At 40.4% G+C, this 12,124-nt stretch overlaps 1 protein-coding gene across 5 annotated transcripts in view; it reads right to left on the bottom strand.

Annotated features, from left to right (window-relative positions):
* Positions 1-6,652: 6,652 nt before the first annotated feature.
* cep162 (centrosomal protein 162) overlaps positions 6,653-12,124 on the bottom strand; it is a 100,248-nt gene continuing 94,776 nt past the window's right edge. For 4 of the 5 annotated variants that reach the window (XM_079641127.1, XM_079641126.1, XM_079641128.1 and 1 more), the window contains exons 25-29: positions 10,773-10,893; positions 10,317-10,458; positions 10,143-10,241; positions 9,505-9,639; positions 6,653-7,787 (exon numbers count right to left, since the gene is read on the bottom strand). In XM_079641127.1, coding sequence (XP_079497253.1) covers positions 7,590-7,787; positions 9,505-9,639; positions 10,143-10,241; positions 10,317-10,458; positions 10,773-10,893 — 695 coding nt within the window. In that variant the 3' untranslated portion in view covers positions 6,653-7,589. The remainder of the gene's footprint in view (positions 7,788-9,504; positions 9,640-10,142; positions 10,242-10,316; positions 10,459-10,772; positions 10,894-12,124) is intronic. The other variant, XM_079641130.1, reaches the window with a different exon arrangement.

Raw genomic sequence — 12,124 nt, 5'->3', positions numbered from 1 at the left:
AAAGACTTAAAATTGTCAAAAACTCAAGAAATTGTGATTTTCAAGGATGGTACAGTGGTGGTATGACTGTGGCATTCTGTCAAACAACTGGATAGTTCTCTTGAACAGCTGTTCTATGGGTTTCAGGTGTGTGGCACAAGCAAACGACCAATTTGTAAAACAGTATTCAATGTGGGATAGAATCATACAGTGGAGGTATGACTTTGCAGCATTGACAGTTAAGAAAAGGTCTAATTTGTTTAAAATGTTGCAAGTTGAATTTAATGGTATTGGATACTTTCTGGATATGTTTCTTAAAAAGTCAAGTGCGAGTCCAATATGACACTTCCTGTTCAAGATACTTGAACTGGGAGACTAGTTCTATTTCTGCTCCATTTAAAAATACATTGGATCCTTCGATTGTGATTGATCGTTTATTGAACATCGTCGTTTGCATCAACATGCATACTGTTTTTGTTGTACTCATACTGTCAATATGCAGATTGTGTTATATAGCTTTAGATAGAATGTTTTTTCTTCCTCTTTGCATAATTTGCATCCACAATCCTTTGCCAGTAGGTGTTTCCACAGTCCTTGCGGTTTTCCAATTGTTCAACTAATTGGGAGCTACTGTAAGCTATTTGTATTTGCATTTTAGCACATTACTTCCTGCAGTGATTCAGAAAGTATTGTGTTTGGGCTTTTTATTGTGAAAGGGAGAACACTACTCAGAACCAGACATAATTTCATAGAAAAAGCAAGTCTTATAGGGAGCCAATTTAAATGTCGTCTTTATTTTACATCCATTACAAATTTGTGCAATCAACTACTTCATTATGATAAGTTGTCTACAGCCACTTTAAATGCAATCAAATGTATATTTCTAAGTGCTTACAACTTAAAAAATATTTACATACAAATGTTGAATATATTTCTGTACCCAGCGTTGAACAGGACCCAAACCTTTGAGAGATGAAAAAGGACACATCTGCTTTAATCAACTGCCAAGTAGTCAAGTCTGCATTTGTGTCTGTTCATTTGTAAAACTTGGAATTCGGTTTCTTTTTAATGGCCTAGGCGGATTTTGGCTTTTTTCTCTTGCCAAGATACTTTTAGACACACTTTGAGGTATGCAAAACCTTAAAACTAGAACACTGATGGCTGGCTTACACTGCAAACTTCATCACCTTTTAACAAGAGAGTAAGTATATAAAACGTTATTTTGTATATTTTACACATCAGCAGAAACAGAGAGAGATGGCAGGAAGGGGGGAGACAGTCTCCCCCACCTTTACAGACACTGTGTTTTAGAGAGAACCCCTCCCCCCTCTGTGAGGAGGGGGCAGGGCCAGGCTCACACACACACACACACACACACACACACACACACACACACACACACACACACACACACACACACACACACACACACACACACAGACACACACACACACACACACACACACACACACACACACACACACACACACACACACACACACACACACACACACACACACACACACACACACACACACACACACACACACACACACACACACACATACACACACACACACACACACACACACACACACACACACACACACACACACACACACTTGGGGGCGGGCCCACCTGTCACTTTTTATGCATACTAATGTGATTGAATTTTTTTTTATTATACACCATAAGGCGCAACAGTGGGGGCTTTTCACACCTGTGAATACACATCACCCCCCTCCTATCGACGGATCTCACACCTACTTGGGATATCACACCTACTTGAGATCTCACACCTCGATCAAAGGGGAGGCGGGACTTAGCTCATTTGCATAATGGGGGGAGGTGTGACCTGTCACTTTTTTATGCATACTAATGTGATGGAAGCGGGATGAATATTACTACTGATCTGCATGGAGGAATGGGCCAAAATACCAGCAACAGTGTGTGAAAACCTTGTGAAAACAGAAAACGTTTGACCTCTGTCATTGCCAACAAAGGGTATATAACAAAGTATTGAGATGAACTTTTGTTATTGACCAACTAAATTATTTAAAAACCAGACAATGTGATTTTCTGGATTGTTTTTTCTAATTTTGTCTCTCATAGTTGAGGTATACCTAGAATGAAAATTACAGGCCTCTCTCATCTTTTTAAGTGGGAGAATTTGCACAATTGGTGGCTGACTAAATACATTTTTGCCCCACTGTATGTTAACACCAGTACATCATGTGACTGTTGAGAACATAAATGCATTTAGAATCATTCATAATAAAATAAAGAAATATTTATACAACAAAATACACAATGCATTAAAAAGTACCGTTTATTTAATGGTGGAGATCGCAGACTCCATGTGTCCATTCAGGAGGAAAACACAGAGCTAAACCACACTCTTTAAAACTCAAATCAGTGCCGGGATAATCTCACAAAGACTGCATGATATCAAGAACGGTTAGAACATTTCCCAGAAATTGCAATTGTACCACCACCAGGACAACAAAAGGCAACCTGCTCCACCTTCATCGCCAGTTGCCTAAATGCTCCACTTCCAAAGTTTTCACATTTAAAAAAAAACCTACAGCTAATTTGAAATCGAAAATTTGATACCCCCAGAGTTGAACACTTTGATATGGAAACCACTGGAAAAGTGGGAAACGAACACGTTTTAAAGCGTTAACATTATTAGAATACATGTGTCTTGTGTTTTCTTTCATGTTTTCTTGGATACATCAGGACTGCTCTTTATGCTGGAACCATGCAGAGCTTTTAGCTTATATTCACCCGAAAGCTAAACTGTAATAGCCTCCCGAAGTCTTCTTCTCTGGTTTTGGGGACAACCTCCCAATCTGATACGGTTAACATCAACAAAATGAAAGGCAACATCACAAGCATAAAAGAAGAAGAAGAAGAAAACTAAAGAACTGTTCTATGCTGACAATAGCATGTTGGTGTTTGGATGAAGATGTCCTGCTTTTGATTTGTATCATTTATTCAATGAACTTGCTCTGCCAATGGGTGAACTCCTGCACATCTCAATGATGTGTGACATTATGGTCTGTGTGGCTGTAGTTGAGGACTGCTACATTAACTACAGAAATGTGAAGCTGCCTTCTCTATTTGTATTTTTTTATGTGTACATTTGTATTTATTGGCTCTTTTGAATGTGGTGTTTTGAGGAATGCAAAATCAATATTCCTACTTTTAATGTACTTCATTGTTTTGCATTTAGTTCAATATAAATAAGTATCCTTCTTTTAAATATATAGACATTTTTATTAATTGGGATAAACCCCTTGAGATGCACCATCTCGTTTTCAAGGGGGTCCCGACAATAGCAACAACTTACAGACATACATAAACAAAAAGACAAAATGCAAAACATGACACACAAGACAAACCACATACAGTCTGTTAAGTAAAATTCAAGCAATGCACACAATCATTACAATTTGAGACAGTCGAGCAAATCAGTTTCATCAATATCAGTTAATCAGAAATACAGATCAGTTGAAAGTGAGATAACAATGCATGTTTAAATATACCCAATGATGCAAGAGATCTAATAGCAGCAGGTAAAGTATTCCAGTCTGTTGGGGCTTTGAAAATGAACGCTCTTCTGCCAATCAATTTATTTTGCAGAGGGGACAGAGAAATAAATCTGAACAGAATGTCTAACTTGATGATTTGGTGAGTAGGGTACAACATACTGCTTTAAATAAGGGGGATAGTTAAGATAAATGCATTTAAATATCAGCTGAAGCCAATACATGTGTCTTCTTACATTTAAAGAAGGCCATTTAAGTTGGTTATACATTATGCAGTGATGTGTACGAAAAGGACAACCAAGAACAAATCTGCATAGTCTGTTGTAGGCTATGTTGAGTGGAGCAAGATCTGATTTATGTGCATTTTGGTAGACAACATCACAATAGTAGTCCATAATCGGAAGAATAAGTTGAAAAGCAATTCTCTTTCGGACACCGAGCGTAAAACAATTGCGAGAGCGGTGTAAAACACAGATTCCGTAATTGACTTTTTGTATTACATGCTTTATATGTAGTTTAAATGAAAGTTCAGAATCTAGCCATACACCAAGATATTTAAAGCTATCAACTGTATGCAGAGAAGTGCCATCCTTACATGTTATTACTACATTAGGTTTGGATTTGAGCTTCTGCCTGGTGCCAAAGACCATGGTATAAGATTTTGTTTTGTTAAGCAATAGTTTATTGTGTGATAGCCAGTCCTGATTTGGATGTACAGTGGGGAAAAAAAGTATTTAGTCAGCCACCAATTGTGCAAGTTCTCCCACTTAAAAAGATGAGAGAGGCCTGTCATTTTCATCCTAGGTAATACTCAACTATGAGAGACAAAATTAGAAAAAAGAAAGCCAGATAATCACATTGTCTGATTTTTAAAGAATTTATTTGCAAATTATGGTGGAAAATAAGTATTTGGTCAATAACAAAAGTTAATCTCAATACTTTGTTATATAACCTTTGTTGGCAATGACAGAGGTCAAACGTTTTCTGTAAGTCTTCAAAAGGTTTTCACACACCGTTGCTGGTATTTTGGCCCATTCCTCCATGCAGATCTCCTCAAGAGCAGTGATGTTTTGGGGCTGTCGCTGGTCAACACAGACTTTCAACTCGCTCCAAAGATTTTCTATGGGGTTGAGATCTGGAGACTGGCTAGGCCACTCCAGGACCTTGAAATGCTTCTTACGAAGCCACTCCTTCGTTGCCCGGGCGGTGTGTTTGGGATCATTGTCATGCTGAAAGACCCAGCCACGTTTCATCTTCAATGCCCTTGCTGATGGAAGGAGGTTGTCACTCAAAATCTCACGATACATGGCCCCATTCATTCTTTCCTTTACACGGATCAGTCATCCTGGTCCCTTTGCAGAAAAACAGCCCCAAAGCATGATGTTTCCACCCCCATGTTTCACAGTAGGTATGGTGTTCTTCGGATGCAACTCAGCATTCTTTCTCCTCCAAACACGTCTAGTTGAGTTTTTACCAAAAAGTTATATTTTGGTTTCATCTGACCATATAACAACATTCTCCCAATCCTCTTCTGGATCACCTAAATGCTCTCTAGCAAACTTCTGACGGGCCTGGACATGTACTGGCTTAAGCAGGGGGACACGTCTGGCACTGCAGAATTTGAGTCCCTGGCGGCATAGTGTGTTACTGATGGTAGCCTTTGTTACTGGTCCCAGCTCTCTGCAGGTCATTGACTAGGTCCCCCCGTGTGGTTCTGGGATTTTTGCTCACCGTTCTTGTGATCATTTTGACCCCACGGGGTGAGATCTTGCGTGGAGCCCCAGATCGAGGGAGATTATCAGTGGTCTTGTATGTCTTCCATTTTCTAATAATTGCTCCCACAGTTGATTTCTTCACACCAAGCTGCTTACCTTTTGCAGATTCAGTCTTCCCAGTCTGGTGCAGGTCTACAATTTTGTTTCTGGTGTCCTTTGATAGCTCTTTGGTCTTGGCCATAGTGGAGTTTGGAGTGTGACTGTTTGAGGTCGTGGACAGGTGTGTTTTATACTGATAACGAGTTCAAACACGGGCCATTAATACAGTTAACGAGCGGAGGACAGAGGAGGCTCTTAAAGAAGAAGTCACAGGTCTGTGAGAGCCAGAAATCTTGTTTGTTTGTAGGTGACCAAATACTTATTTTCCACCGTAATTTTCAAATAAATTCTTTAAAAATCAGACAATGTGATTTTCTGGCTTTTTTTTTTTTCATTTTGCCTCTCATAGTTGAGGTATACCTAGGATGAAAATTACAGGTCTCTCTCATCTTTTTAAGTGGGAGAACTTGCACAATTGGTGGCTGACTAAATACTTTTTTGCCCCACTGTATATATGACAGTGTCATCAGCATAAAGGTGAGTACAACAATTAATGAGACAAGAAGATAAATCATTTATGTAAATAGAGAACAGAAGTGGGCCCAGAGTTGATCCTTGGGGTACACCCTTTTGTTGGATCAACAGGTCAGACTGTTTTCCATTGACAACCACACATTGCTTTCTACTGTGAAGGTACGAGTTGAACCATAACACTGTATTATTAGAAAGGCCAATGCCGTGAAGTTTATCTAAGAGCAGATATCGATCAACAAAATAAAATGCTTTTGTCGAGTCAATAAAAATGGCATCTGTGAGTTCACCATCATCTGCAGCAGAGTACAAGTCATTCGTACATTTAAGTCATTATATATATATATACTTTATTAAACTCTGTTTAGGTTGTATTGCCGACGTTATAAGCAGAGAGCTAGGGAACAGACATGTTCAGATCAATTGTTCAGCAGAGAGCCTCTGGATATATTACAAGATCATAACACAGATCAATTCAAGATAATACATCATCATGAACAGGAAAATGAACCAGAATACAAAAAAGGGTAACTGTATTCCCTTAGTTACATTAAAAAACATGTACTCAGATTTCACTGATTACAATGTTACTAAAAAAAGGAACATTATTTTTGCTTCGAAACAACATGATGTGTTGTTTGCATTATGCTTATGAAAGGCAGGTTTCCCTATAAATAAAATCCCTGAGCAGAGGAAACCTTTCTGATCCTAAATACCTTGGTTTCTTCTACGGTCAAATTGCTCTGTTGTCTTACATAAAACACTTGAGCAAAAACATCTTATTCATACTTATTTTTATTGTATTTATTTGTATTGCATTTGATATTGAGGTAATCCAAAATGAACCAAAAGTTATCAGGTTAAATTACTTTTTGATTCACAGAATATATACTGATTAAAATAACTAGTTATTGTACCATATAACATTATTAAAGTAACCCTCCCAGTGTTTGGGACTGAAAGGAAAAAAAGAAGAGAGGAATGAGCAATGTGACCTCAGCTCCTGTAATGGATGCACACATTGCTTTTTCCTCCTGATGGAAGCTGTGACAGTCTTGCCATGAGCAGGTGTCTCCTCGTGTCTCCTCGTGTCCCCATGATGTCCATCCTGCAGTGAACTACAGTTCTGACAGTGTTTACAGCAGATTCAAACGCACTGAAGGTCAGCATGTTCTGTATTTTTGAATTGTGTTAGCCTAGAATGTCCTCTGGTTGAAATAACAGTGAAGTTTGAGTCAGACATTCTCATCATTAAACGCTGCAAAGCTTTTGAGGGCTCTTCCTTTCCTGGCAGATACAGATCTAACTTTGTTACCCATTTGGTAATGTGCATAAAGACAAACACAAGTATGTGATTTGATGGTTAAGCATCCAAAAGCGAGCAAATCCTTCATAAATATCCATGTACGTTTTTTGGTGCAGTATTAACAGAACCATTTATTTGTATCTTAAATATGTTCCAATAATTTAAATTAAAAAAAATAGAAACTAGCTACAAAATATACACAACAATCAAAAACAGGTTCAGTCTGAGTAAAAATGCATTCTGTGTTCTTCTGTTTACAGACTCAGTTTGAAATGTATCTGACTCTAAATCCCAACAACACCACTGAGTATCTTTACTGATTTACTCTTTTATTTATTTGTATTAAAGCATTGCTCCTAGTACGCATTGTCTGTCTCTGATATGTGCATCGAATGTTGTCATCTGAACTCATTGCAATGCTGAGAGGTGAGGGGGGGGAGGGAGGACCACCCCCTGCCTCTGCAGGTTTCTCAGGATGTCCAGGATGGAGTCCAGCTCCAGACGGAAGGCCTCCACCTCTCTGCTCTTCTGCTGAGCCAGCTGCTTCCAGCCCTCCACCTCCGACTGCTGACCAGAGTCCAGGGTCTGCCAGGAGCCCCCGATCACCTGCAGGGGGGGGGACTCTGAAAATGAGTGGGCATCAATCATATCCAACATTTAAATCTAAATGGCAGTATGGGTTAGGGCAGTATCCAATTGTATGAAAGGTAATACTTGGTCAAATATGTGACGATATCCTTTTGGCACATAGTGCTGCAGAGAAGAACCGGCCAACAAGCAGTATTCTACAGTCCAATCAAAACCCTTGTTTGGTAAAGGGACCTCTTCAAAATAAAATCAGCATGATTGTTTTTTATATAAACTGCTGTTAAAAAAAAAGTCACCAAATAAACTAAGCCAATCTGTAAGAGCCTTCCATTGGATAATTACTGAAGTGATTCATACGTTTCAGCTGGCAACAAGTTATTTAACCCTAGCTGATGCGGTGAGTAGATTCTCATTCCTTTAACAACCATGTCGGAAGATATCCTGTGGTCGTGGAAAGGATGTTAATCAGTTTCAGAAGGGGTATAATTATTGGCCTGCATCAAGCAAAGAACACAACTAAGGAGAACGCTGAAACTACTCAAATCGGGTTGATAACTGTCCAACACATTATTAAAACCAAATCAATGAATCCAGATTTAACCTGTTCCAGAGTGATGGGCGCATCAGGGAAAAAAGAGAGGCGGACAGGCAGCGTATTTTCAACGATAATGTGAACGTTTCAAAGATGATCATTCTCTCTAATATTGCAATTGCAGGAGCCTTGGTTTCCACTGTGTTCTGAACAACATGGAGAGAAGCTGGGATCCATTCAAAGTGCAGGTATTTTTATATGGGGGCAACAGCTAGTTTAGAAAGAATACTGCAGGACAGAAGCGCAGTATGCTGGCCAGCCGGTCCAATGTTGCAGCACTGGATTATATAGTACGGAGCCCCTAAAGGGACATGGGGAAAAAAAAAAAGAGAGAGAGAGAGAAAAAAAAGAAAAGTCGGGATAACGGATTAGTTTCTCGTGCACACAAGAAACTAATCCGTTATCCCGACTTTTTTTATTTTTTTTTAGAAAGTTACCGGTGCGCCAAGGAGGAAGTGGAGCAGTTCGATGTGTGTAGAGGTGTGTGTGTTTAGAGGTGTGTGTGTGTGTGTGTGTGTGTGTGTGTGTGTGTGTTTAGAGGTGTGTGTGGTTAAAACATTACGTAGCAGCCTGCGGTCACTCTATAGCTGTTCGGATGAAGGTGAACACAGTTTAGGCAGTGCGTAAAAGCTCTTTGCGGGCTGGTGCTGCTCTTCTCTGAGTCTGAATTAAACGTCCCACTGCCTCCTGGAGTGACTGCAGGCTGCTACGTTTTTAACCACACACCCCTGGCCGCAATGTCCTTAAAATGAAGTCTGAGTTCGAAATATATCTCAAACAATGTATGCACTGTCATTTCACGTAAACATAACAGTCTGCAATGAAATGGTTGTCTACTGTGTGCTCCACTTCCTCCTTGGTGCACCGGTAACTTTCTAAAAAAGAAAACGGGTTAGTTTCTCGTGCGTTTTCCTGACTTAACTTTTGTGCTCATATTTTTTTTATATGTCTCTTAAACCTTTATCCCGACTCTTTTTTTTCTTCTCCACAAGATACTTTCTCGTGCGCACCAGATACTAACCCGTTATCCCGACTTTTCTTTCTCTCTCTTTTTTTAATTAATATAGTAATATAGACCCCAAACATGATTGTTCATGAAGCAACAGGCAGTAAAGGTGATTAATATTCTCTCTCCATGGTTACCTGCTGCAACTTCCTCTCTCTGCTCTGGTGCCGCAGCTCCATGTCGAGGATCTTCCTCTCCAGACCGCTCAGCAGCTTCCCCTCGGGGCTCTGAGCCTCTTTAGCTTCCTTCAGATCCTTCAGCAGTCTGCTCAGCTGCACACAGAGAGGAGACAATGTTTTCAAATGAAAATACATCTACCAAATGTAATAATGAACTTGTTTGTCTTGAGGAAAAATATATAATAATCAAGCAATGAAACAAAACGATGTTTGGTTCATGTCATGTGCCATCTTGTTGTACAACACCACCCAATGTTGAAGATGGATTGGAAAACTCTGTCACATCCTGAAAACCAAAATACCAAATTGTTCCAAACTATCTTCTTTAGATCTCTCAACTCTCAATAATATAAGGGGCTGCTGTTAGAGCTGCAAAAAGATGCTGGTTAAACCTACTCTCATTCAAATGTGCCATATGTTTGAATTGTATGAGGGGAGGGTTACCCTGGTTACAGTATGATGGGGTTTTTATTACAATAATAAAAGAGTTATCGCAAATAAAAAAACATCCAGAAATCAAACAAGAAGCAACACCTTTGTTTTGATATGATTTTATAAAATAACTTCAAATAAATGCTTAGGAAAAAGCCTGGGACCAGTTTCTGCAGAGCGTCCTCTCTGGTCCTGGAGACAGTGAGAGCATCTTTGGCTCCCTGCAGCTCCTGCAGCTGCTCTTTCAGGTGTTTCACCGTCACCTGCAGGGAAACGTCAGAGTGAAAGCAACACAATACTTTCCAGGACTGTTGAAATTCCTGTTAGTGTGTCAGTACCTCCTGAGTGTGTAGCTGATTGGTCAGCTCAGCCACCCGTGAAGAAGAGTGTTCCAGGGCGTAGTCGGCCCGCAGCGTGTCCAGAGCCCGGAGCTGCTCCGCCTTCATGGAGCTCAGCTGCTCTGCACCCTTCTGCCTCACCCTGACACACACATGCAGGTCAGATATCACATCACCCTGCTGCCTCACCCTGACTAACACATGCAGGTCAGATAACACATCACCCTGCTGCCTCACCCTGACACATACATGCAGGTCAGATAACACATCACCCTGCTGCCTCACCCTGACACACACATGCAGGTCAGATAACACATCACCCTGCTGCCTCACCCTGACACACACATGCAGGTCAGATAACACATCACCCTGCTGCCTCACCCTGACACACACATGCAGGTCAGATAACACATCACCTTCCTGCTCCGCAGTGTCAGTGAGTGTGTGCACACACACCTGCTCAGCTCCTCCTCAGCGTGTTCAGCCTGTGCAGTCAGCCCCTCCCTCTGCAGCTGCAGCTGCTCCACCTGCTGCCTCAGAGCCTCGCTCTCCTGCACCACCTCTGAAATGTGGCAGCCTGTCAACAAGCAGCAACAAGAGAATGTGAGTCATTATTCATATTTTTTCCCCCGTAACCTTAGGTCTGTTGGGGAGAGGAAACAAATTATACTTTTCTGTATGTGATGAATATGATAATACTGCAATACTACATGGTACAAGTGTTTGTACGATCTACAAGACTGCTCCTCCAAATACAGGTCTGCTCAAAGATTGTACGTCAACCCTTTGAGAAACTCTATGAATCACTGTGCTATAATAACATATTAACATTGATTCTGAGCTCACTGAATGTGAATTCTCCACCAAAGTGTAGATAAAGGGTCCCATGATTTAATAAAGTTAGACTGAAGCACTCTTGTGCACAGGTCAATCCTCAACTTAGAGACAGAATTCAATCCGAGGTCAAATGTACGTTGTAATAGTGTTACATTTATTTTTCCTTGTTTCTTATGCTAAATATTTCTCCTTGTCATGACTTTGATAACACTATTAACCCCAATTCCAATGAAGTTGGGATGTTGTGTAAAACGTAAATAAAAACAGAATACAATCATTTGCAATTTGCAGGTCACCCTTGAAAAAGAGATATTTTGATCTCAAGGGGCTTTCACCTGGTTAAATAAAGGCTACAAACAAACACATTCCTTTTCGGCCTATATTCAATTGAAGACACTACAAAGACAAGATATGTAATGTTCAAACGAAAAACCTTTATATTTTTGTTGCAAATATTGACTCATTTTGAATGTGATGCCACGTTCAATAAAGCTGGGACAGGTTCATGTCACCAATGTGTTACATCACCTTCCTTTTAACAACACTCAATCAGTGTTTGGAACTGAGGAAACTCATTGTTGTTGCTTTTTAGGTGGAATTCTTTACCATTCTTGCTTGATGTACGACTTCAGTTGCTCCACAGTCCAGGGTCTCCGTTGTTGTATTTGGCGCTTCATAATGCGCCCCACATGTTCAATAGGAGACAGGTCTGGACCCCCACACTTTACTACGAAGCCAGGCTGTTGTAACATGTACAGAATGTGACTTGGCATTGTCCCGCTGAAATAAGCAGGGGCGTCCCTGAGAAACGTCGCTTGGATGGCAGCATATGTTGCTCCACCTGTTTGTACCTTTCAGCATTAATGGAGCCTTCGCAGGTCAGCGAGTTGCCCATCTCGCTGACCATCACAGATGCTTTTGAACTTTGCACTGTGTCATGGGTTCAATGTTGGTTTTCAGCCTTGCCGCTT

This window comes from Notothenia rossii (genome assembly GCF_949606895.1).
Source record: "Notothenia rossii genome assembly, chromosome: 7".
Taxonomy (NCBI): Eukaryota; Metazoa; Chordata; class Actinopteri; order Perciformes; family Nototheniidae; genus Notothenia; species Notothenia rossii.
This window is presented reverse-complemented; position numbering and strand designations above follow the sequence as displayed.